General features: G+C 40.1%; 1 protein-coding gene across 5 annotated transcripts; it reads right to left on the bottom strand.

The window, feature by feature from the left end:
- Positions 1–318: 318 nt before the first annotated feature.
- Positions 319–24,881, bottom strand: TMPO (thymopoietin). 5 transcript variants are annotated; one of them, XM_076335141.1, is made up of 11 exons: positions 24,529–24,881; positions 14,217–14,343; positions 12,364–12,522; positions 10,702–10,802; positions 5,749–5,868; positions 5,549–5,644; positions 4,877–4,987; positions 3,910–3,999; positions 3,763–3,828; positions 3,508–3,602; positions 319–2,216 (listed from the first exon to the last, which is right to left on the bottom strand). In XM_076335141.1, exons 1-11 carry the CDS (start codon positions 24,766–24,768, stop codon positions 1,925–1,927), a joined length of 1,497 nt encoding a protein of 498 aa, XP_076191256.1. In that variant the 5' UTR covers positions 24,769–24,881; the 3' UTR covers positions 319–1,924. The 5 variants fall into 5 exon arrangements, with proteins under 5 accessions (XP_076191256.1, XP_076191246.1, XP_076191273.1 ...); XM_076335131.1 differs by having other exon boundaries at positions 3,763–3,999; XM_076335158.1 differs by lacking the exons at positions 3,763–3,828; positions 3,910–3,999.
- Between the last annotated feature and the right edge of the window lie 1,775 nt (positions 24,882–26,656).

Below are 26,656 nucleotides of genomic sequence, written 5' to 3'. Positions count from 1 at the left end.
TAATTCACGTAACTAGAACAGAAAGATGTATTTCACATTAAAACATATAGCAAAGTGGGGCGAAAGATAATTTAAAGTGAAAAGGAAGTTCCTTAAGCATTGAAAAGCAAATGAAGACTAGTTCTCCTCCCATCCAAATTAAAGGCCTAACATAGCCTAAAGGATTATGGTGTAAAACTTATTATAGTGCAAGTATGATGAATATTCCTCCCACCAAGTGTTGACATGAACTGCTCTGGTTTTGCTAATCAGAGTTGGTTTTTTTTTTTTAAACATGGAAGACTGTAGCAGCACAAAATGACACCACTGATACATCAGTTGTCTTGCTTTTGCTGCTTTTCAGCAATGCATTTATTTTGATAAGGAAAATCCACACACATTAAAATCATTTTTATTTTTCCGCATTTTGACACCAAAAGTGAATGTCTTCTGTTACAATTTTCTATAGTATGGACACAAGTTTAGCTATTTGGAGTACTCAAAAAAGCAGATTAAATGGAAAAAAATTAATCTTAACAGGAAAAAAAACCACACTATTGCTTTGCTACAAATTACCATGTTTGTCCTAAATTATTCAGAAAGTAAAGCTTCCCATAGCTATAGTCTGCACAATAACTGTACCTAGAGTAAAAAGATATTGACTATTAACTAATGTTCGCAGCTTTTTATAAGTAGCACTTTAAGAATAAGTAGTATGATTTATTGCGATTTTGTACCAAGCAATAAGACTGAACATCTGTATGCTGCAGATTTAAGCACACCAAAATGTATACATTCACTTTAAAAAAATTGTTGCTTATCACTCTCCATTGGTATTAGTGAAGTCAGCTGCCTGCTCAACTAAGTTACACAATATAGAGTGTTTCAGCATGCTTCCACTGAGAAAAATATTCAACCGCATGAAAGTAGTAAATCTCACCTTAGAAGATGAAACTGTAGCAGAAAATGCAGCAATGCCCTCTTCATACAAGAATAAAACTTCATATGGAATTTTCACGCTTTGAGAATATTTCTCTACATGAATATTCAAAGATAATCACAGAAAGCTGTATTGGAAAGACCTCGCTTTTTTTAAAAAGAAGAAAAAAGACCACTGCTGAAGTCAGAATTTAGACTACTTCAGATAACAACCTTGACCCAAAAAAGTATTTTAGTTGCAAATTATATTGATGCAATTTTTATTTTCCACACATATTACTAATAAATAAGTTTCTCTAAGACATCTCTTGCCAATTAGATTTGTATTCAGCTCCTACAACACTGTAAGCACTAAAATGAAGGGATACATTTAAATGATGTTACGCTTAAACGGAGTTACTAATATGATACTAAGACTTTTACAGAAATGCAAACAGGTTTACAGTTACGTTTACTAAAAAGTTACAGTAATCTACAGAAAAGGTTGTCGTACTCTCCCTACATCCTAAAAGATCAAATTCAGTTACATTGTTACTGAAAAAAATGCATACAAAAATGCATTTCCCTTTATCACCTGTGTTAAAATCCTCCTCCACAATAATCTATAGAGACAAAAGTACAACTTCTTTTCTGTACAAAGGAAAAGTTTTAAAAACACAGCTTCACATTTTACTACATTTTTGCCCTTCTCAGCTTCCAAGTTCTTGCAAAAACAAATATACAGTTTCTCAAAAACGAATTTAAAGGATGTCCACATTAAAAAAATAAAGCCTACAAAAAGTTCAAAGATCTAAAAAAATGTTACTCCTATGGCAAAGTGATCTCCTACTAGTCCAAAGTCCAGAAAGTTACCGATGTCCATTTAATATTATCTTGCTTCATTTATCCAATTTATCAGGTTCCAATCACATTATTTGTAAGAAGTCCTTGAGCCGATAAGAGGGCAGAAGAGTTCTCTAGAATTAAAAACAGGAGATCAAATCAGGTGTGCCTTTCAGAAAGATACTCATTTGGCACTGGCCTCAGAGACAGTATTCGTATACTTAGAGAAAGGATTTCCTTGATTAGTTTCCATAGACTGATAAACCAAAGCCAAGAAGACCGAAACAACAACAACGAGAAGAATTTTTATCCACAGGGGAATGGAGCGTTCTTTTTTTGTTGGTGGTTTCTCTGACTTCATGTCAGTTGAGGTACCATATTTTGGAGCATACTTAGAGAAACTGTCTTCCATTCTGAAGTCACTGTGCTCTATAGGCCGGCTAGCAGCTCCTTTGATCGGTCTACGGCAGCTAGCACTGTCAATTAAAAAAAAAAATTAAAATATTGCATATTTAAAAGAGCAATCTAATATATACAGGAAAATTCTAGTATAATTGAAGAACTAAAAATTATTTCTAGTGAATGCAGTACCTGAAACATCTGCCTCTTGAACTCTAGCATGGCTATCATTACTATTTTTAAAGTTAGTTCAGTGTTCAAACAAACACCCCTTAAAAAACCTCAAATGCCACTTTACTTCACCCTATCCACATAATCAATGGATCATAACTGGCAGTAAAACTCCAGGAAGTATCTCTCTCTGTCTGCATCTTTAATGATCACTTATGCAGCCCCACTGGGATTTCTAAACCTAAGATTGTCCCTGGCCATTAAAATATCTACTGATGGCTAAGCCAATACACAGAGCCAGAAGACAAAGCAGTAAGGGCTAAAAAACCCACATACGTTGCCAAGTCCTTATATACAAGGAGTACACGTGCATGATTTATTTAAATAAAAGTGGTATAGGTTTAACTAGACTGATAAACCTCAAAACAAGAGAGAACAAAGCTGAGTGGTGAGCAGATATGCCACAGTAGTAGTAACTGGTACCATATATTCTCCTTATGGTAAGACTTTATGCAATTGCAGTTTAAATTGAAGCTATAATTAACATGTTGGAAACACAGGAGTTGATTTCACATCTTAACACAGGGAAACTTTTTCTCATATTCTCTAAATAGGACAAAGTTTTGTGAATTGCTTAATTATCCAGAGGGTTGTTTCAATTTTTGTTTAAATACAAAGTTGCAAAGAAAAATGTAATAGCCCTTCCTAAATGCCATGCTTATTCATGCTAAGAGTAATCTTTGACTACAACAGGACTGCTACTTAAAGGAAAAAAAATAGGGTGTGTGAAAATTCTTTTTTGCTTTCAAAAAGAAAGCTCAAACCTATGCTGGGAGATCTTTCCTTAATTTAACAGCAGGCCTAAAGCAGCTGCATCTAGCCAAAAACTTCAATATTGTGAGCCATTACCACAGAGAAGCCCTTTCCATTTAACCTCCAGCATCCAGAAGTTCCAGTAATAATTCCTGCTACAGTACTATCCTGTCCTCCCACCCCCAATTTAAATAAAGAAGAGACTGTTTTGGCTAACAAAACCATGTATGTAGAACAGAAAAGATAGGTGATCATCTCAACTGTCATTGAGCCAGAGTGCAAAAACTGTTTCTCAGAAATCCAGCAATATAATCAAAAGATGCTTCTCACCTTAAATAGGTTTACAAGAACTGAGAAATAACCCCCCATAAACATTAGTAATACCTAATTCCTGTAGGTGTTGATACTTCATAAGGGAACATTTCCTTAAGAATATCCCTTTCTACTCTTCGTTCTTCTGTATGAGTTCTCTCCAGCACCTAGGAAACCAAAAACAGTTATAGGCCTAACAGACCACAAAACAAAAAGCTCCTGCATAGCTATCTCGGTGACCATAACCACGTGCAATTTGTAAGAATGAACAAGTCACCCAGTGACATTCAAGAAGTTTACTTCTTGGGTTTTAGAAGTTAGTTTAACCTTTGTTAGTGGCAGCTGTCTGGTCACTTTTGGTGTCTTAAAGCATTCAGTGCTCTCCTCAGTTTCCTTTAAGATAAAGAATACATTGTATAAATATAATACACCTGCCAGCCAATGATGCAGATGATCAAAAAACTTAACCATCACCTCTATCATGGCTGTGTTGAGCAGATCACAGGACTGGTTGTGGCCAACATGATTAAAAAAGCATTGATGTGGGCAGTCTGTCTCTTCTTGCTGTAATAAACAATGCCACAGTACAGTAGAATACTAACTGAAAAAATTTTAGGCAGTCTGAAACAGAATATCAAGTCTTCCCACAACCTTCTATTTGACAACTAAGTCTACATTGCAGTCACATTATAAACAAATAAAGCAGCCCATTTCAGAAGTCTCAGACCCACTGGTAGCATAGGCTTCACAAGTGTTGATACAAGTTTTATCTACAGTAACTACATAAAACAATGAACTCCATTTAAATTCAGCCAAGCATTATCTTGTCATGTGAATTTCCACAATATTACAGTACTAAATTAATACATTACATATACTTGCAAGTGCTTTAGACAGTTCTCCAAAAGGTATATAATTCTGACAGCTTTAATAGGTTAACAGAACATAATTCTTTTACTTTCTTAATAACTGACAGGAATCTACAGATGCTTTTTAAATTCAGGCTTTTGGTCTAAAGTAATCCTACTCTTTGATTCCCTACATTAAGGCACATTGTGGTTTTTCAGGATAGGCTGATTTACAAGATCAAAGATAGATAACCCACAATTTTTTTCTGTCTTTGAGTTATTCAAGGAAATTAAGAGAAAAAAACCCCTACATTTTGTACAGAAAAACAGCAGCACAAGTAGAAATAACAAACCAAAACATATGGGGGGAGGGGGAGAAAAGCAGGATCTCCACACACACACCCAAACACCCAAATCTGAAAAGGGGAGATAAAGGTTAGTTTATATTCTCTCTTTTATACTAGTCTATTTTGACTAGTGCCACCTGGGCAGTGACATCCTCCACCCCTTCTGTACTAATGAGTAAGCACATACACACAAGAATCTTGTTCACAGAGAATAAGCAATAGCAATCTAAGTTTTAATTTATTTACTTCAGCTGTCATCAATGGTTTCTTTGGTGTTCTTCTGGGCATGTCTGAGAGTTCACTGATTGACAGTGTAGGAGCTGCATGCTTGAAATTTCCAGGCACCCTATTGACAACCTGCCGAGATTCAAAATTGTTCAAACTCAGAATCAGCCAAAATACAAAATAAAAGCGAGAAGGGGGCAGAACCAAACAACAAAACCTTTATGTGCACTGCATATATGCATGTTAGGAGTTAACTCAAGAAGGTTACGTAACAGATACTCTGAAATAAGCACAGGAAACACATTGCTTATCATTCCAAGTAGTTTCTTTTAAGCTATTTAGAAACATAAAGGCTATTTAGTTCGCAAGAAAAGCCAAACTTAAAAGCAGATATTCTGCATGTACTTAAATAAATTAAGAAAAGATCTGAGCTTTTAAAGTGGTTCTACTCAACCCTCCCCCCCAAAAGACATTAGATGGAACCTAGGTGTCTACCTAGTCCCATCTCAAAGTGAACAGCATTAGGTACTAATTCAGATACTGAATACGTGGTTTCAAAGACTACTGAATAGAAGACTGTTTTAAGGAAAGTAAGACTATCTGTTCAAAACAGAATGATTCTGTCAGTAAAGATATATTACAGAAGAATACCACTTCCATGATTTATTAAACATATTTACTAAGCATATTTACTAGGGTCTCGTTGCTTGCAGTCAATATAGTTTCAGCTATGGGAGTACTCTCTGTTATTACAGCATCATCTACAGGCAACTGTGCTGTAGCTTCCACCTGTTTGTTTAAAACAAACAAAAGAAAACAATTGAATAAAATAGCCACTGGGACCCTAATAGTGAGAAAAAAAAGCTTGTCTATTATAATAAGCCTCTCATCACCCTTTTCCTTGGTGTTCTTCTTGACACTCTTGTAGACTCCCTAGAAAATGCCTGCAGAGGTCCACTTTTTGAAGATCCACTTGTCCAGACAGTCTCAGTAACTCCATCTTGAGAATAGGTCTATTCAAGCATCAAACACATGATCAAATACGTGAAAGCCAGCTCTCAACATTGGATACCCACAACCAAAAGCCAGAATAGCATGCATACTCCCAGAAGCAGTGTGTCTACAATCGAAAACAAATTTGGATCCTAATACATTCAATAATGAATAGCTAGCTAGATTAGTAGTGTTGAACACAATACTTATGTCAGAGCACATTATTTTTCAAATACAGAACTGACTAGATAATGCCCAACAGTAAAAACTGATAATCTGCTCACTGCAATAGCGTGAAACAACTAATGCTACAAGTAGTTACATCAAGTCATGGACAGCAGATACGCTACCTTTCAGGCCCATTATGTCACCTGCCTACACAAAAAAAATTAATCTATGAGCATAAGCAGAAAGCATCGCCTTGTTTTCTACCCAGATTGGGGTCTATTCTCTCAAGCAGAGATGGGAATGGTTTAGGCACAGCCACCTATATTTCAACAGGAACTAAATCTCCAGCCACAGGGGGCAGGGGGAGATGTGTTATAATCTTAAAAGTTTCCACATACAGAGATGAAACTCACACAATTTTCACATAACAGTGGGTTTAAATGATCAAGTCTGACACAGTTCTTTACAAATGTAAGTAACAACATGAAGTGCCAAACTTTCATAGCCATTAAGAAACACACATCATTCCTGATGCCTCATTGCAAGTTTCATGCTCAAAGAAAAAAATCCTCCTCAAAATTAATTCCAAACATAGACCTAGAGGGAAAGGGAGACGGGGGCCTGCTTCTTCTAGATTATATACAATATTTTCCTTTTTATTTGGTTAAGTTTAAAAATAAAAATTATTACTTTGTTAATACTGAAATCTTTGCACATTAACACCTCATGCATTGATGTATTACCAAGTTACACTCGGTGCTGATGGAAGTTATACAGACTGGTGCAACTGTCAATGACAGGTCTAACAGCAGAAATAACTGCACTGGAACAGTATTAGCTCCAAAACAATGTGTTAAGAGAGCAGGCTGGAAAGTACTTATTTATCAAGAGAGGAGAAAGAAAAAAAAAAGTCTAACAATGCTCTTATCCATTTCCCACTTGTATCTTCAAAGTTACTCCAGTGAAACTAGAAGCTGAGCAGCTTTATGATTCTTAATGTAAGGTCTGTATTACAGCTGCTACATATCCAGCAGAGGGAGCACAAGTGTTTTGCTTTACTCCAAAGTCACTGAAATACTTTGAAAACCAAATGATGTATATTTATGATGTTTATTTATGCACAAGCCTCAAGTGCAAACAGAGTCAGATGTTTTGTATAGAATTGTAGATTTCAGCCTAAGTCTCCAATATTCTTTTCAATTTAAACAGACTTCTGATGAAAGATCTCCCAACCCCTCTTTATATATTCACCAGACACTGGCTTCTCTTCCCTATTAAGAAAAGCTTAACCTGCAACCTTCAATCATGGCTCCCCACCTCACCCCCAAACACTTTCTATTTGAGAGGTGTTCTTCTTTAGAAGCTTAGAGAAAAACACTAATTTCAGAGTGATTCCACTCAAGAAAGCAGTAAGGCAACTCTCTCCTCCTGCTAATGGAGAGCTCCCCTGCCCCAGGCTGTTTGACTAGGAACTAGTTTTCTTCTAATGAAAAGTTAAAAGTACTTCAGTAAATAACAGTCTCTCTCCTTAGTTCTTAAGACACATGACTGACAAGCATCTGAAGTACCAAGTTTTTTCTTGCATGAAAGTCTAGGAAAAAAACAGTCTACTGCGTTAAGACCCATCCAGACTTCAGCAGAGCATATTCAACAGACAAAATTAAAAAAAAAAGTTGTCTACAGTTATAGTTATCGTTACTGTCAATTGAGCAGGCCTTGTCTGCTTATCCCACAAATATCTGAACTAAATAAACCTTGTTAGAATGTAATACTCATGTTTAGGTACACCAATACCCTGTATATAACCAGAGAAATTTACAATGGTGTATTACACAAGTACTATTCCACATGTGCTTTTAACTGTCATATCACTCACGAGCAGTGAAGCTATAGATTATGAGTTTACCTCAGCTATCACTTACGAAGTTTTTTATTGAGTGTATGGCACATGAAATTTGTATGCCAGCAGCTGCAATGCTGTTTGTTTTATTTTTAAGAAGCCCAGCTATACAGGTAGCCAAAAAAATGCAGGGAGGAGTAGGAGAACACAGCACACACAGAATGTCACTATACAAAGTCTCAAGGAGAGAGAGTAGCTCTACGTTGCTAGGACTCCTTAACACTTAAGTTGTGTAGCCCGCCTCTTTCTGTCCAGTGCCATCTACTGTGAGGCCTTCGGCTCAGTTTTGAACTCTAACTCTATATTCACATACCTGATTGGAAGGGGGCATTCAAATTCGGGTTTTCTTCCAACTTTTCCAGTTCACTATGAGGAGGCAATTAAGCACAAACAGCAGAGCTCAAATTCATCTAGCCCTCCACTGCTAACTGACTGGTAAGACCCATAAGCCTGCTCAACCTCCCCACCCAATTTCTTTTGCACCAACCTGCTTAAAGACTGTTTGCACTCTTTTCTTAAGAGAACAGCAACATCCATCCATGCCAAATGACAATCCTTTCAGCTACATACATCTGGACTAAGATTAGTGCTGGACAGGACCTAGAAGTGACTAACAAGTCTGCTCAGACCACACTACCAACCAATTCAGCCCCACCACTCTTCAGAGCCTCATAATCTTTGAGCCAATGCCACACAGTGCATGACAGTTGCATATAGTTCTGCAGAATGAGTACGGTCACTTGATACATCAGCTGCAAACTTAAGATCCAATTTCACAGGAAGAGGAAAAGAAAAAGAAGATAACATCTTCCCTGTCTTCCACTTTTATTCTCAGCAAAATATATGACCACACATTTGCTAGCCAAAAACACTGTTGTTCTTGGATTCAAGCAGCTGTAAATTTTTGCTGGTGGTGGTTTGTTTTTTGGGGTTTTTTTTGGTTTTTTTTTTAAACACAGCAGTCAGGAATTGAAAGGTAAAAGGTTTAACAAACTATAGAGTTAAGTGTTTCTGAAGAATTTGGCATCGGTTTGAAATTAGATCATTTTTTGATTAATCTAAGTGATATTCCTTTGATTAACTACTGGTAATTAAAATATGCAAGTCACAAAATATTGCATCTATACTGCACATGTAAAAGATTGCAAGACAAAACACAGTAATGACCTAATGCTATTACAGTGAAAGTGGATGACAAAAAAATTGAGTAAACACTCATCACTTGAAAATGCCACAAAAATACATCACTGTATCTCTTCCCTTTTATTCTGTAAGTGGGTTCCTGAAAACTAGGAAGCTTTGTTTGTTGATAGCTGAATTAAATACCTCTATTATACTGAGGCTGGCAGGGATTTCTGGGTGAATAGCAATTCAAAAAAAAGTAATCCTTAAAATACAAGAACCTCAAGATTCAGATTCCCATTATAAAGACCATCATGAGCAGAAGTTGCCTGAATAAATTAAGGAATACTTTGTGTGTTGAACTGTGTGTTTTGATTTGTAGAAGTGAAATGTGTTCATCTTAAATCCAATTAAAAATAAGCAGAACTAGTTATGGATCTCCATAACTGTGTTGTATTACCCAAAGCTCACATAGCAGCGTGTTACCTGCTTTAAGAGACACCCATAGCAAAAGCATGTTTATACATACATACTTCCTATTTAGATAGTGTGTATCTGGCATTTACCATACTATAAAGGAGTGAGAAAAGTCACTGATCTGCTAAAATACATCAAAGCTATTAACAGGTCAGATTTTGAGTCACTGAACGTTTTCTATACAAGTCCTTTACTGTAGCACAAGTCCACTACTTCTTGGTCAGATGAATAACACTGTAAAGATCTTAAGTAACTTAAGCTGGGGAACAGGGTATTTAGTGACACTGTCACATCACAAGGACGGATCAGCCACCAACTACTGAATCCAGTATTCAGCCAGCAGTGTGAAAACCTGAGGTGCTTCTGTAAAATCCCTCTTTCACCGAGACAACAGAACTAGTATTATTTAAAGGTAAAGGACAAGTGGTACATACAGCGAGATTTAAACTTGTTATTTATTATTTTTCTTCTTAAGAGAAGCTTTCCAACAAATTAATGTCTGCTCTAGTACTGCTGCTACAAGCATAGTTGAGGAAAAAATATTATATGAATAGCTAGTGCATGTGTGTACACACACAGTTCTATATATATAAATATAGGCATATACAGAAGAACATTACTTCATGTATTGTATTTAAATCACAGTCATTACACATGTATTTAAATGCATACATGCATCTATAGATATCAAACCAGATAGAAATATGATGTATATGTATTTAAAAACATTTCCAAAAAAAACAAACAAAAAAACCCCAACCGTTTTCTAAACTTTTTTTTTTTTTTTTTTTTTAAGAAACAGCTTCTTTTATTGAATCAAGTTGTTTACAAACATCCAACAGGATGATATCAGCCCATCTGACTTAAAAACCTGTCAGGTTTCCAAAACTAAACATGTTAAGGTTGCCTATTATTTCTCTCTAGTAGGTGCTACAGCAGCTGGCAAGTCAGACAAACAGCTTTTAGCAGACCATAATTTTAAATGTTATCAGACAGGCTAAAACCAGCAGCTATAGTTAATTCACAAGACTTTCATGCTGTATTAGTACAGGCTTTCTGAAAGAACTTTTAAAAAACTAGCATAGCTCAATTAGTCAAATGTGATTATGTTAGAAGTAGTAAGGTATTTAGTGAGCACATCACCTGCAGTTAGTAGCCATTCCAGATGCCACTAAATTAAACATACCTGGTTGTGTTCAACAACTCTTCTTTGTTTGAGTGCTACTGGAGTCTTTGTCCTGGCTTTCAATGGTTCTCTCTTCTCAAGCCTCAGCTCAGTCTTCGGATCTGTAACCAGTTTTAATATAACTAGTTTCTATAATACTACTGGTTGTTGTACTAGTTTAAACCAATTGTATTTTAATAAAAATTCATTTTAAGAGGCAACATAACTCTGTTATGAGTTACCATTTTCTTAAAAAGTTGCAAGATACAGGCAAGTTTCTCCATTGAATGTAGAAGAACAAAGACTTTTGAACAATAACCTTAAAAATTATTTTAAAACACTGACCCTAGTATTTCAGTTTTGTCCTAAAACCCCTACATTTCAGATAAGCTTTGACCAATCCAGCAGTTCCATTTAGAAACTGGTATCAAGTTGCAATTACTTTAACCAAAGTACCATTATACTACTGATTGTAGTAAGGGTATTGAAGCTTTTCAACATTGTTTAGGCTGTTAGTTTCATTTCCTTTAAAATAGATCCTTTTATATAAAACTCCTTTTTGATGCAGAAGAAGGGTGAGTGGTTAGCAGTCATTTTACCAGTAAGAGGATGTATTATTTCCAACCCCTTTCTAAAATTCTAATAGCATTATACCAACATATTTAGAGTTTATTTATAGAAAACTTTTTTTTGCTGGGGGGGTGGGATGTGTTTGGTTTTGGTCCCCCCCCCCAGTGTTTGAACAGTTTGGTAATTAGATGAAGCATATGTAAGTATAAGGAGATAGCTGTCAGTTGTGACTGGGCTCTTGGCTGTCCTAAAAATAAATAACGAAATAACTAAATAAATCTAACATCCCCCTCCCCGCCTGAAAGTGCAAGAGATTAAAGTTCAAAAAAAAGCCCAAATATGCAAGGGAGATCCATCGAGTTCCTACTTGTATTTCAACCCTTTCTGTCCTGTCTCCATGGAAGTTCCTGTAAAAAAAAAAAAAACAAACCACCCCACCCCCAAAACCAAACCACACAAAATAAGCATATTCTAACATTCCATTCAAGACACTCTTCAAAGCCTACACTTTTTTTACTTTTTGTAAGATGTATGACGGTGTGTTTTAGGTTCCACTTCCCCCACTCCTACACTTTTTGGATATAAACTTGATATTAAAACTGCAAAAACCACACCCAAGACCAATCAATCAACCCACCCCAAACTAAGTCCGTAAGGAACAGAGCATAAGAGGGATTGAGTCATACATGAGACATTAAACAATATTAAAAAAGTACAGCAGTTTATTAAACAAACATTCATACACTATCCCATAGCAAAGATAACTACAGTAAGCACCGTAAGACAAAATTGCGCTTGCACTTAAAGATGAAGTGCAAACAGCACTGAACACTTCATACGCAGTTCTCCTACCTATCAGATTTACAGGCTCCAATCTGGGGAAAATGGACAAAAGGAAACAGTTTAGTAGCAAAAAGTTTCTTTTCCCAGAACAGGCACCTGGATAACTGTACTAGTACTGCATGATCAAGTACATGACTCACATGGTCTACAGCAGTATCTTAAAGCCTCACCTAACAGCAAGATCATGCCCTCCTTAGATATTTCTTCTACTGCAAGTATTGCTGATGTATAATTTGAATAGTTCACATGCAAGTTCCACTTAAGTCTTACCTTCTTCATTGTCACTGTACTGGTCAGAATCATTACTTCCATTCTGTCTGGTGTTCTCAGCAGTTGAAGAAATTGCTGGGAGAGGCACAGGTGCCTTCAGTTCTGGACCTTGCTCCATCAGTTTCAACAGTTTTTTCTCATAAAGTTTCCTAGTAGTAGCTATAACAAGGAAGGATACAAGCTAAAGATACAGTTTTCATCTTTCCTGACTTGATTGCTAGAACTTGCCTGTTATATATTCCTTGGGAATCTCTGAACGCATGTTTTTTTATTTTTAATCTATCTGTATGGCCCAAAGCATATACCTCTAGGTATATAACTATGTCTAAGGCTTCTAACTTTTTGGTTTAAGGGAATTCTTAAGATAGACTTAGACCTGTTAGTACACTGAAAGTTACAAGCATTTCTCTATGGAAAGGGAACTTACCAGCTTCTTAGATGTTTTGTTTCATGTGCTGCAATACACAAGGAGTTATGCCGTCACAAAAAAATGTAGTGAGACTGATATTGCAAGGGCAACAGTTTCCATGCAGATTCCACCATTATCCTCTTAATCCCTTCACCCTGGAATTAGCACCCCTTCCCACTTAGTTTAACCTTTGCCCTGTTGGCAAATTCATTCCAATAAGCATCAGAGGTGTTGCAAGTAAGCAGCAACAACAGAACTTCTGTTTGCTGCATCTAGCCATCAGGCTGGCACACTTGATCTAAGAGGACAGCTGTTTAAAAGGTATCAAGTCTAGCACATACTTCCATGTCGGGACTGTGCTGGCAAAAATCTGCAGAGGTGACTGGTGCCTGAGCTGTTAGCTGCAGAAAACTCTAACCTTAGAAGATTTCAGGTAAGAGGAAGCCACCCTCAAAAAGAAGTGGCAGACTCTCACAAGAAACAGAATCCATACCCTGTAAGAACTAAGGCCAAACTTAGACCAAATTTGAACATCTTTCCAGTGAACTGCATTGGTACTTGAATTTTTCAGAAGACTTGAGCACTATCCAAGAAGAATAGGTTGAATGGGAAGGCATACAGAAACAGCTAATGGAAAATACTATGCATAAGACTTTAAATAGACACAGGACTCCAGGTTCTATCACTGACACTTCTATCCACCCAGGATTTCAAGAACATTCCACAGAAGGCTCAGCACACTACAGGCGACCATATTTTTTTGAAGAGCTGTGAAATCAAAGTCCCTTGCCATTAGGCTAGTGCACAATCTGAAAGGCAAGGAGCTTTGATTACACATCACACATGAGTGCCCAAGGCAGGAGATTAAGCTGGGGTCAGGACTTCTCCTGATGTAGGTTAGCATGCAGGATAAAACACTAGGTTCAAGGGGCTGGGTCCTGGTTTATATCCCAGCCAAAACCAGGACAGGCCAGAAAAAAAATTAGCAAAGGAAAACATTACTGCACAATGCAGTGAGTAGGAAATGCTCTAGGGAAGGGGAAGTTCCATGTTCTCATTCTGCTCTCAATGCTATTAGCTTATTATGTAAGATGTATTTTCTATTTAAGCAGGCCCCAGATCTCAACCTCTGTATCAGAAGACCTAATTACCCCAGCACTGAACTTTAACTAACAGTTACACAGCTTCAAAACAGAAGTTGAAACATCTCCAGCTGGCCTAGAACACAAGAGGAACAAACTGTGGACTCGCCTACACTGCAATGCTTTGAGTCTTCTCAATGTAAATAGTTCAATGAAAACATCTTAAGTGGGAAGTAGGATTGTAACAGTATTGGTACCAAACATAATAAGCAACTGTATCAGAGAAGCTTAGAGTACTCAGAACTGAGGTTCAGTGAGAAATATGTTGAACGGATGAATATTTGCTAGTCCAGTTGACCTACCTACAATCGGGCCAGGATTTAGTCCATATTTCACAAGTTGCTCTTGAAGATCTTCATTACTCATCTCTGTTACATCTAGGTCATCCTTCTCCTCTGGCCTGGGTTTGTCAGTTTTCTTCGTGGCCTTCTGTGAGTGTGCAAGGAATAAACAAGAGACAGCATTTCCAGTTAATACAGAACAATCTTTTTCTTCTAAGGGAACAGGAAGATATGCGAGTCCTAAACGTACAAAACGAGAAAAGTAATTATATTGTCCCCATCCCTCCCACAGTAAGGCCTATGTGAAACACTTCAAACATTTACAACTACTAAACAAACATGCACAAGTTTCCTACTTACATAAGGAAATACCCATTACAAGCCTCCTCTATATTTAAAAAAAAAAATCTTGCTCATTATTCTGATCCTGTGTTTTAATTTGAAGTTCAAGTATAAAACAGGAGAGGATTTCTTGCCTATCACTGGAGAGGTAAGCTTCTAGCTGTTCCACCATCACTACTCTAAGCTACAAATATGTAGGTTCCATTGGCATTTCTTCACATTATTCTTCTACCTAGTAGGTCAATACTTCTTCCTCTAATGACATGGAACAAGTTCTTCAGTACCCACGCTCTCTGAACCAAGTTCCCAAAACCCCCATTCCTACTTATCCTGGTGTTCTCTGTAAGATTACATGATGTTACAAAGGGAGTGCAGGAAAGGCAAAACCGGAAACACCCTTACATTTTCAAAATCCTGCCTGTCTGCTCAGGCCGCTGCTACTGTAACTCTAACAAATCCTAAACCCAACTCTGGCAACACTACTTGAACAGTTGGCAACACACCACTACCACATACAGATGGTTATCAAAATAATCTGCCAAGACACTACTCCCAAATTAGCAGTTTCCGCTATATCCAAACAGAGTGATCATAACATTTGTTCAACTTGGGAAGCCTTTGTTACTACAATAGGCATTTCAAGCTCCAAGATCTGCAAGAGAGTGAGAAGGTAAGACAGAAAAAATATGCTTAGGATCTGCTTGCTCTCAACTAAGAAAGACCTTGATACTGCTTTGAAATAAGTCATATTTGTATCTCAAAGTTGTAGGATATAAACAGATACAACTTCTACACTTAACATGTTTCTCAACTTGGTTGCCCAGAGGGCCTATCTGGGTTTTCTGGTACTTACCAAAGACTAGAATTCCAAATACAAGTATGCTATAACACTCAGGCACAATTAAGAGGTTTTTTTTCTTATTGTCTTTAGTAAGATAGCACTAAGATGACTGACATGAGTCAACAGTATCTAGCTAGCTATTAATGCCAGTTCAATATTGGTTTGCAGGCAAGCTTGGTCTTGCCTCAAGATATTTAAAAGCCATAGAGGGACTGTATGAGGATTTCTCAAATATAACTGACTCCCTAATTAAATTAGATTTTCCTCTAACTCCTGGATTGTGAAAAACCCAGCATGAAGAACTTAAAATCAGCTGTTGAAAAGCAACAGAATCTCCAAGAACTCATGCTGTTTCTTAATTCTAAGAAATAGACTCCGAGCAGTCTGAAGAAAGGATAGGATCACTAAAGTGGCAGATTTGACTAATGACAGATTTACCACTCATTTTATCAATCATTCCATTCCTTTATCACATAAAAATCTAATCAGTTTGTGAATCAACTGAGCCTACTTATCTAGTACACAGAAAACAACAACCTGCAGCTATAGGAGGCTTGTATTTACTTTTGAATGTGTTGGTCATAACACTGTTTCAAGTTAAGTATCACATTAACAAGAACTTTATATTCAGTGCATTTTTTTCTGGACTACTGAACTGTCCAAACAGTGGAAAAGAGTTCCAAAACACATGCTGGGTTTTCTTGTTGGGATCTGTTTAGACTATTGACAGCTTTGGTGTTTGCATGCATCACCAAGCAGATAACCAAGATGCTGCTTTCATATTTCAGAAGAAAACAACTACCATGGTGCAGGAAATCAACATTCCAATGGCACTTTAAAGAAACCGGAAACTTAATTTAATGTATCTCTGCCTTTGTATCACTTAGAGGCCACAGAAGAAACTATAACAATATATACCAGAAGAACTACTCAGCATTCCACTAGACATTTTACCAAAATCTTAACTACCAGAAATCTAACTGCAACTAATGAGTAACACAGTCCTCTAATGCAAGTAGACTCACATATCTCATAGTATCTTTGGTATTTTTTTTTCTTCCAAATACCATTTCACTTTTTCCTGGAGTATTACCACACATTGAGACCATCAGAATAGTCAGTTTCAGCAAAAGGGCAGGGAGGGGATGAAAAGTTGAAGGTAATCTGTCATCTTCAATAATATGGCCAGATGCATTGATTACCTTGTGTTCAGTGAGGTCAACTTTTACTTTTGAATACCTATATCTGTCATCTTCAATAATATGGCCAGATGCATTGATTACCTTGTGTTCAGTGAGGTCAACTTTTACTTTTGAATACCTATTCTCCTTAAAGCAGAAGCAAATGACTTCACTCATACAAGTAGAAAGCTGCTATTTAACTACTCACTGGACCATAAGATCAGTCCCTAGAAGCATAAGGCAGGAAAGAAGAATTTCTCTTGTACCTTGGCTGTGGTATGGCAGCATTAACCTCAGCAACAACATTAGCTTTAATTACCACTCCTATTATAGTATAAAGCACCACTGCACTTTCTGTGCATCATCACAACTTATCCATGGGACTACCCTGTGAGACAGATCAAAAGAGCTAGCTTTAAAATTTATATTTGCAAATCAAAACAAAAAAAAACCCACACCCACATTTCCTGGTCTGGTGACTATTAGTAAAATTAAAGTTGTCTTACTGTGGTGCAGAGGTGAAGTGCATAAAATGAAACTGTGGCAAACTCCAGGATTTGCTGAAGTAAGGCAGTGCAGCTGACCACTTGAGTGTAATGTAAATATTCTTGCAAGCTACATCCAGACCAATAAATCCTTATCTGAAGACCTTCTAATTCCATCCAGAGCTAGCACCATTAAAAAAATATTTCTAGTCATTGCCATTCTCTAGAAAACAGAAGATGGAAGAGGATTTGCATACTTCAGAGAGTTGTTCACACCAAAGAGTGTGACAGATACTGCCAATTTGGTAGTGGTATCTGTCAGGCTCAGTTTCAGATTAACTAGGACTCAACCCTTCAAACAAGTACTGAAGTGAACTATAAGCATGGGGATCCCACACAGCATTCTCAGTTCTAGGGCCACAGGAAAACAAGAGCATAAGAGAAGTTCACCTTCTCAGAGTGTCACCTCTCCACAGCAAAAAGCTTTCACCTTCTTTCACGAATGAGAGGAGACAAAAATGCAAGTGATAAGAATTCAGGCGTGGAAGCTATCCCGTACCTCATCTTTGTCATTTCTGCTGAATAGAAATCCAACAGCCACAGACTAGTTTCAGACAAACCTTATGGCTACCTTTACTAGTTCTAGCACTACTCCAAACGCAAGCATAAGTAACATCTTAAATAATATAACAGACAACTATGAGACACCACCAAGAGAAGCATTTTCAAATCTCAAGTTAAATGGCACCTACATTAGGATATTCAAGGACTCTAATCCCAGACAGGTGCAGCTTCATCACTAGAAGCAGAAAGGCTCAGGGCTTCTTTACTATTTCTCTGAATGAGGTTAAGACAGGCTAAGAAAGCCCAAATCACACCAACAGAACACTCTTTAATTCTCCAGTTTGTACAGCGTCCTCTCTGGTAACAAGTAACTGTATTTCTCTTAGGGGAGGAGAAGATAAGGAACTGCACATGACAAGTCTCAATAATAGACAGACTATGAAATACAGAGGTCTCTCTTCCTCTTGCACTTTTTATTCTACCAAAAACATTTCCTGCAGTAGAGGTTTAGGTTTTTTTGAAAACCAAGTCCTACTGAACTTTTTAACCTCAAACACCTCAAGACGATATTTACCAAAAGCTACAGGACAGAAAAAATAAACAATGGAAAGGAAATTATGCAGCAGTAATTCAGAGATACTGATACACTCAACTTTAAGAATTCTCTACCTTTTAACCTTAGTTAGTAAATGCCAGACTTAGAATTTCCAAGCCTATGTATGGTAACAGTCCTAAATTATAAGATTAGGGACTACTTAGCCCTTCCACCCCCTCCTCCCCCCAGACACTAAATTCCATGTTAGTCAGTGAAGGGAATGTACCCACTCTGAAAACAGATGAATGCTGCATAATGAAGAGTTGTTTCCAGAGAACCTAAGTGAAAGTAAAAATTCACAACAAAAAACAACTCAAGAAACCAGACTAACAGATGGTCTCACGGCTCAATCAACTGAATGCTGACCTGGAGATCTGGCTTGTGTATGTGCCCCTGCTGAACAACTGACATGCACTGCTAGACAAAAATTACTTCAACAGGATTATTTTATTTAAATATAACCGCTGTTATTACACCAGCACTCTAACAAGCATGTCTCCCTAGTTCATGAGTCTAGAACTGCAGAAAGTCTGAAGGTGCCAAACAGCATGGCAGGACCTCACTGCAGCGGGAATTACTCAGCCACCTCACCCCTACTGCCCACAGCTGTCACTCAGATAGCAGATGAGTGCCATTTAAAAGGCCCCAAAGGTGTTAATCTGTATTCTGGGTCACATTTGTACAGCACATCATAATTAAGAGATACAGCCACACAGGAAACACTGAATAGATTCTCTTCCTTCACTGGGTAGCATATATGCTTTACATTTTCTTACCTATCCGGGCATGCAGTTTCACCTTCCACACTCCTGATCTTCATAAACTACCAGTTTTACTATTACCTTCCCTTTTCCAACAGGGAAGGGGTTGAAACCATACAGTTACCTCAGCTACAGATATTATCGCTACCACACCATTCTGACCATAGAGAGCTGAAACTAGCTCTTAATTTACTTGGCTACTTCATTAAAACAAAAAACATCTTTACCAAATAGGTCTCTCCTATAACCTTTCAAAGGTTATAGAAGTTAGGTTATAGGTGTTCAAAGGACACATTTCAAACAGGCCCTTCAGGTCCAGATGCTCTCATTATACCTTCATTAACAGAAGTGAGGATACATCTGACTGATTTTTTTCAAATTACGACTTTAAAGGTAAAAAATATCACTCGGTGTTTTAAGAGATTCTTCCAGGACATGAAATGCACCAATAAGCTAAGTCATAAAAACCTACACATTCTGCGCTCTGAACAGCTCCTGTTTGGCAACAGTGTCAAGATGATATTTTTGGTATGTGCTTTAAAACAATGTTCCTAAAGAGGCAAAAATGCCATTTCATACTTATTTTTCCTTTGAGCTATCTGTCCTGATATTCAGCCCATAACTAACCAGGACCAGGAGCATCCAGATGCAGATGGTTCCCCCTACAGCGAAAAGGTGTCTCACATACCAGCCACTGTCCTCACATACCACTATGCTAAACAGGCTTAGGGAAAAAAAAAAAAAAAAAAAAAAAAAAAGTTGCTCTACTAATGTTTTTGAGCTTGAGAAGCTGGCTCCTCCAGACAATATTATCTGACTGAGACCCAAACAAGCATGATTTTAAAAGCTTTTCCTCTCCTGGTAAGAGTATATAGCCAAATGAGCCCTCCCCCCCCCCCAAAAAAAAAAAAAAAAAAGTATTACATCTAGAGAATTGGCCATATTTAAAATGATACTTTCAAATATTTCACAGGAAAGCTCTTTTAAAAAAAATTTCACTAACATTTAATCTTACTTTGATTTAGTGAATTTTATGTATTTGACAGTATTTGAAGTCATCTTCTACAAAGCAGACTGCACTTCATGCAATAGGAGGGGGTTTTGCTGCATCAAATTACAAAGCATAAAAATGCTGTCTGAGTTTCACTGAGGGGAGACAAGATCTTACTACAGTAAAATAGTTTAGTTTTTAACTTTAGGTGCCAAAAAACTGCTAACTACCTAAAGAGTTTGCTGTTCCAAAGCATGATGGTTTCAGGGCCTGAAAACAATGCGGTCAGAACAAAACCCCTGTAAGTTTTGATCTGCTCATACATGCATCTTAATCATCTGTATGTTCACTCCTGTATCAGAATAAGAGACAGGTCAAAATAAACCCACATGAATATAAATGAAACAGCAGCAGCATCACTATGGATGCATGAGACTTGTCTCACAATACATCAACTTTACATCACTAGCACATTAAGGTTTTTATTTGTTCTGAGAGATGTATAGGTTGGATGTAGTATTGATAGAGCTGTGCTGGAAGAGTGATGGATTTAAAAGACATAATTTGTAGTAGAATTAAAACTATGGGGTTTTGTCTCATTGCTGCACAGCTTTTATCAATAGCAAATGTGCACCTAAATGCATTATCAAATGCCCAGAACTTAGAAAAAAGAACACTAAAATGACAGTGTAGACAGTTTATAATTACTAATGACTACAGCAATGTCAAAACATTAACTGTCAGTATCAAGAGACCTGGTTTAGCTTTTCTGCCTTTTCAATGACTGCGACATGGATATTCAGCGTATACTCCTTTGAACTTGTTTCTCATACCCATTTTAAGAAAAACACTGCTCTCCCTCCCCTTCAGCATCCGTAAGTCAGCTGACGGATGGAGTAAAGTACCGATTCAAACACAACAGGAGTACCCGCCAGTCTTCCCCCCCAAATCGAGACCCCCAACCGTACCCGCCCCCCCCCCCGAGGGTGCCGAGGCAGCAGAGCCTCCGCGGGGAGGCTGCTCCGGAGCGCCCCCTGGCGGCCAGCCCTGCCCGCCCCGCCGGCAGCCCTGCCCCTCACCCCGGCAGCAGGGCCGTACCCGCTCTCCCGCGCTGCTCCAAGCCCCGGCCACCTCTACGCAGACACAAGCGCTCTAACTCCCACCGGCTGCAGGCTGAGAGAGGGTTATAACTCTTTGCACTTACTAAAGGGAAGTGCAGCGGACCCAGAGTGGGACGGGCGCTCAGTGACCAGCAAAATCCCTCCAGTGACTGACAAGTCGGGACCACCTTCATTCAGGCCGACGTGGTATCCCGATTACAATCAATTTTTCACGCTAAAAGCCATATTAAACTATACATTTTGTACATCTTTGATAGCCTATGCCCATAAAGTAAGGGCAGACTGCTTTTTGACTGTGATCCCGATCCTTTCAGAGGACTTGAGCAACCGAGACGATTGCTCACTGAGGGCATTTGGACTTCAGCAGGCAGGCACACAAAAAAGTTAAGCACTCACAACTGTTGTGTCGGTACTGCTAACGAACAAGCACAAACTTAAGAAGGAGATTACACCTCTCACTTGTGTTGCTCTTCTCTATTCACAAGTACCCATTTCTTTGCTCCAAGAGTGATTCTGGCCCTTTTCTACCTCTCCCTCTATGCATCCAGCATGCATTCATTCATCCCAGCAGTGGGAGTGAGTCTTCATTCCCAAATCATTCCCCCCAAAATGTGTTGGTTTTTTTTAAAGGCTCGTATCATATTAAGCTATATAAAAAAAAAAAAGGAATAGCAGAAAGCACAGTGGGACAGAACCCTCCAAAATGCAAACCTATTTAAGTGCTCTTTCAAATGTTTTTACAAGTTAATACTAGCCTTGACTGAGTCACCTGGATTGAAGAGACTTTTTGCAATTTTCAAGTTAAGCAGTATTCAAGTTTTTAGAGTGATACAGGGAACACAAAATAAAGCAGTCCAAATTTTTTAATCCCATAGAAGATACCTTTGTAATATAGTAAGGTATTTTGGTGTTCTAGAAACATTAAGCAGTTGATTGCCTAACAGTTTGAAACAGGCTGGTTTACACCCCCCCAGTGTACACAAACTAATACTACAATTTCTAAGACCTGTAATATACATTAAAACAGAATTAATAAAGCATTGCAATTTTGTTACTCAGATCTCCACCCAACAACAGAAAAGACCCATGTTATTACACCAGTACATGTTATAAAGTACTTTTATTCACCCAGTGCAAATTGTTTTCTGGTCCTTTTAAACACACACATAAAAGAAATACTTAAGATAAAACAATGAAGTTACACAGAGGAGTAAAAGACAGAGGTTGCTGAATCCACCTTTGTTTCCGGAGCCTACAAAGTGACTTACAGGAAATACGGGATTCCTTTATTTTATTCCTCCTTTACCTAATGCCTTGCAGTCCCAGCTTCCTCCCTTTGCCCCTTATTTCTAGTTTCTTCTCTTTCAGAGGTTTGAGTGCTTTCCCTCCTACCACCTCTTAATCTTACCAAGATATTTCGCTTTGTTTCCATACCAGAATCCCACTCCTCTGGACGTCAGACTTCCTTCACTCTGCCTCTCCTTTCCAACTGTTTTGGTGGCAAGTCACTCTGGAGACCTGTGCATTACTCTTTTGGAAGGAGAGCAGATCAGACAAGCACCCTTATGCCAGAAGACACTAACAGGGACAACAGCAACTCAAGCTACAAGCAGTTTCAGAACTACCTAAGCTGTACTAAGCAGACAACAAGCATACAAGTCAACCGAGCTTTTTTTTTTTTGGGGGGGGGGGGGGGGGGGGGGGGGCTGGGTGGGGTGGGTGGGGTGGGGTGGAGGTGGGGTGGGGATGGGGGGAGAAGCATGACAGACCCAAGTCCAAGCACCTGTCACTAGAATATTCGCTCAAGTTTTGGAAGTTATGATGATACACTGCCCTGGTATTAACATACAGGACTAGCAGAAATAGCCCAGAGCCTTCCAGACATTGTTAACAAAAGCGTAACAGTACCACCCATTCTGTAAACATCAAAAGAGTCACCCATAATTGTTTAAGCTTAAGCACTGGGGAAGGGAAAGGAAAAATCAGATCTAGGAACTTCAGCAGACTTTCCCTCTCCTACAAGCGTGAAACACGTCAGATTCAAGCTCATCCTGTTTTACTCAAAAGCACTTTACGAATGCTACAGGCAGACCATTATAAGTCAGAGAAGTGTCTAGTTCACTGTAAAGTTTCTCTAGTGAATGCCAGTTAAGTATTTGAATTAGACGTTAAAAAGAGGTAAATAATTTGGTTAGAAATCTCTTCCTCTTTTACTTGCAGTTTTCAACTTCTTAATTCAAGAACTCTTTGTTGCGTTTTTTTAAAGATCAAAGTATTAAAGACCTTCAGAGGAATCCTCTTCTCCGCACTCTCTTTACAAGTGAGCTTTTAAAGATAGTATTTCAGATACTATCATTAAATACTTGTAATATCACACACATTACAACTCCAGTAGCTGGCGATCATTGTACAAGCCTTTACACGAGACCAGACAGCTTAGAATTACGAATGAAAAGATTGCTTTCTCAATATACGCAAATTTACAGACCACTTATTAAAAATGAAAAAGGAAATCACATTTTCCGAAAGGGAAAAATTCCAAGTGGCATCAGCTCCCCCCCATTTCCTTACATGATAAAAGAAAGTATGTGTAAGAAAGCAAGTAACAGTGGACCAACTGAACACGCAGCAGAGGCACTCTACTGTAAAACATGTGCTTAGAGGTATGAGAGAAACAGCTACATTAAGCAGACCCTCTTAACACTAATCAGTCCACTTCGTTAAACAAAACAAACACGCTGTTCCTTCACAGCTTCATCCTTTCATCTGGAGGTATTTACACAGAGTAGCGCTGCTTCAGCACAGCTGAGACAGCTGATGGGAGTCTTCTTTCCAAAGTTGCAGCCTCGTGCAGGGTTTCTCTTGCTTTATTCCTCCAACTCCTAAGTATTTTACTTACGAGACCGCCCGCCAAGTCAAAGTAAAGGCTTCCCAGCTTACAGTCGGAGGGGGATGTCTCACGCTCCACACGCGATCGCGCGGCCCCTCCCCTGCTGGAGGGGCCCCCCCGCCCGGCGCGCCCCGCGGACGAGCCGCTCCGGAGCCGCCGCCACCGAGAAGCGCACACGCGGGACGCGACCTGGAGGCGAAGCCGGCGGCTGCCCAGCGCCGACACCGCGGGTCCCAGTTCGCCTCCCGGGGCGGACGCCTGGCAGCGCGCCCCTGCCCCTCTGCCCCAGGCGAGAGGGACCGTCCCCGCCGGGCAAGATCGCGCCCTCAGCCGAGCCGAGCCGGGCCGCGCCTCAAGTAAGGCGAGGCGGAGCCGTCCCCGGCCCCACGCGGGAGGAGGTGCGGGGAGCCGCGGCGCCTCACGCCGGTCTCCGCGCCGCGGCCGGCGGCCGGGGTCGGACGGACCCATTCGGGCGGGAAAGCGGGCCCGAGGCCGCCGGGAAGCCGAGGGAGCGCGGGCGGGAGCCAGGATCCTGGCGCGGGAGAGGGACGGCGGTACTCACCCGCCCGGCGGCAGCGCCGCGGTTCCTGGCACCGAGAGGCGTGGGCTCCCGCTCCTCGTCGCTGGAGAAGTCGGGCTGCGCGGCGGCGGGCGGGTTGCGGGCGGTGAGGTGCTGCAGGTAGAGCTGCACATACACGTCCTTGCGCTGCTCGCCGCCCGGCAGGCTCACATTGTTAGCGATCAGCTCGCTCTTCAGCTTCTCTTTGGTCAGCACCGACGGATCCGCCAGGAACTCGGGCATCGCCGCCGGCCGCCGCCGCCCTCCCGGGAGAGGCACCAACAAAGCGCGGGGAGAAGGGGCGGGGGATGGGGAGGACTCGCCTGCCCCGCGCCAGGGACCCAGCTCCACAGCGGGCGGGCGCGCACACCGAGCGCTTCTCCCAGTCAGCAACAAACCGCGCCCCGATTGGCGGAGAAGAGAACGAAGCGGCCCTACTATTGGCTGCCGGGCGGAAAAGGGGAGCGGCGCGCGGGACCCACTAGCGTTAGTGCTTTGCGCGAGGGAGAGTAACGCAGTTTAAATTCGGCTCAGGCGGGAGAGGCGAGGGGGGCGGCGCTCGCGCGGGGGGGCGGGAGGGGGCGCTGCCTCAGGCGGCGGCCTCTCGCAACAGCGCTTCTCCCTTTAGCGCTACCGCCACCGCCAGGGTCTTCTCGCGGTCTCCCCGCCGCCCGTCCTAGCGATGAGGAAGCGGCAGGCTGTTTTCCTCCGGCGGGAGAAGGGGCGGGAGCACCCCACTGGGGTGGCGGTTCAGGCCCGGCGCGGCGCCTGTCGTGAGGCGGCGGCGGTTAAGGAGATCCCTGTAACCTGCTGTGGTCCCTGCGACCTGCTGTGATATCTGCCACCGGCTCTGTCCCCGCCGCTGCTCCTCAGGCACCGGCTTCCCTGGCGCGATCAGCTCGCAGAGCTTGCCGTGGGCTTTTCTTAAGTTTGCTGAGGCGACTGCCTCGCGAATACACTCACAGGAGTTTTCTCCCCGGGTAACCGAACTTGCGGCTATCGCCAGCCAAGTGCTTAGCTTCACGTAACAAGTTAGCTATCGGGCTTCAGAAGAAATCCAGCCGGGAAATTGGTAGCTAATCTGTTAGAGTAACTGCTGCCGGTGTGATGACTTACATGTTAAAAAAAATTGAATCGCTTCTATAGTATTGCAAAATTTGAAAGGCGCATAGTCGTTTTATTGAGCTGACTTCAAAAATTTCACAAGTGTGTCCCTGCTGGGGAAATACGACTGAGTTTAAGATGGCACGGTCTTTAAACAAGCGAGTTAAATCTCTCTCTGTCTACCCGCTGCTTGCTGGGAACATACACTGCTCTAAATTTTCCTGTATTTTGTGATGGGAACAGTTTAATATATAGATCGGACTATTTATCCTATGCTTTTGAGAACTGTGTTACAGTATCAGAGATATGAGTTGAAATGTGAATATTTTAATTTGCCCACCAATCATGGACATGAAACAGGACTGTTAGTGTTTGCACCCGCTCCTCTTCATGTTCCAAAAAGAGTTTTAAACTGCTGTTGAGGCAAAGAATTTCCTCTGTTTTGATTTGCTCCATCACTAAATATGGTGGCTGTCATTCCTGTTTACCTAGCCATTACCACAGTAACAGCTTGATGAAGGTGTTAAGGGTTATTTTTGTGGAAGGTAATTTCGAGGCAAATCAAGGACCCACCCACAAGAAGCCTGATGCTTCCAACTGAGGAATTGGTGTGGTGTGACAAATTAATTAATGCACGGGAGAAGCTTAGCTTGGGGAATTTAATTTATCTTGTAGTGCAAGTAGTGATACGAGGTGGCCATCATCTGCAGTTCATTATAATTTATATCTGAAAGTATTTGGTTCTTGGTGCTGTATATACTTTAGCTGTTCAGTTTGTTAGACAATGAGGCTGAACGGTGGGTAGAAACGTCTTCCTTCCATTGATAGCATACGCATACAAAGCAAATATTCATATACCAATGTGGATTGACTACCACTTGTAAGCCCAAATAGAACAAATTAGATGGTTCTGTTTATTTTTCAGCATATCTTGCCCAAACTCTTTCCTGGAACATGGGTATCACGACAAGTGTTTTGGGAATGTTTAAAGGAAATTGAATTCCTTTCCAAATTTGATAGTAATAAT

Source organism: Aptenodytes patagonicus, chromosome 1 (genome assembly GCF_965638725.1).
Source record: "Aptenodytes patagonicus chromosome 1, bAptPat1.pri.cur, whole genome shotgun sequence".
Taxonomy (NCBI): domain Eukaryota; kingdom Metazoa; phylum Chordata; class Aves; order Sphenisciformes; family Spheniscidae; genus Aptenodytes; species Aptenodytes patagonicus.
Note: the sequence above shows the minus strand (reverse complement) of the source record. Positions and strands in the feature narration are given on the sequence as shown.

Bases quoted from the DNA above. Each gene is read 5' to 3' on its own strand.
- TMPO (XM_076335131.1), bottom strand. From the start codon at position 24,768: ATGCCCGAGTTCCTGGCGGATCCGTCGGTGCTGACCAAAGAGAAGCTG. The intron at 5,645-5,748 runs GTGATGAGAGGC...TTAAACAAACAG, and splicing joins GAAGAACACCAAGGAAAAGG to GTGGAAGCTACAGCACAGTT. The intron at 4,000-4,876 runs GTAAATAAATTA...TGTTTATTACAG, and splicing joins AACCATTGATGACAGCTGAA to CAAGAAGAGACAGACTGCCC.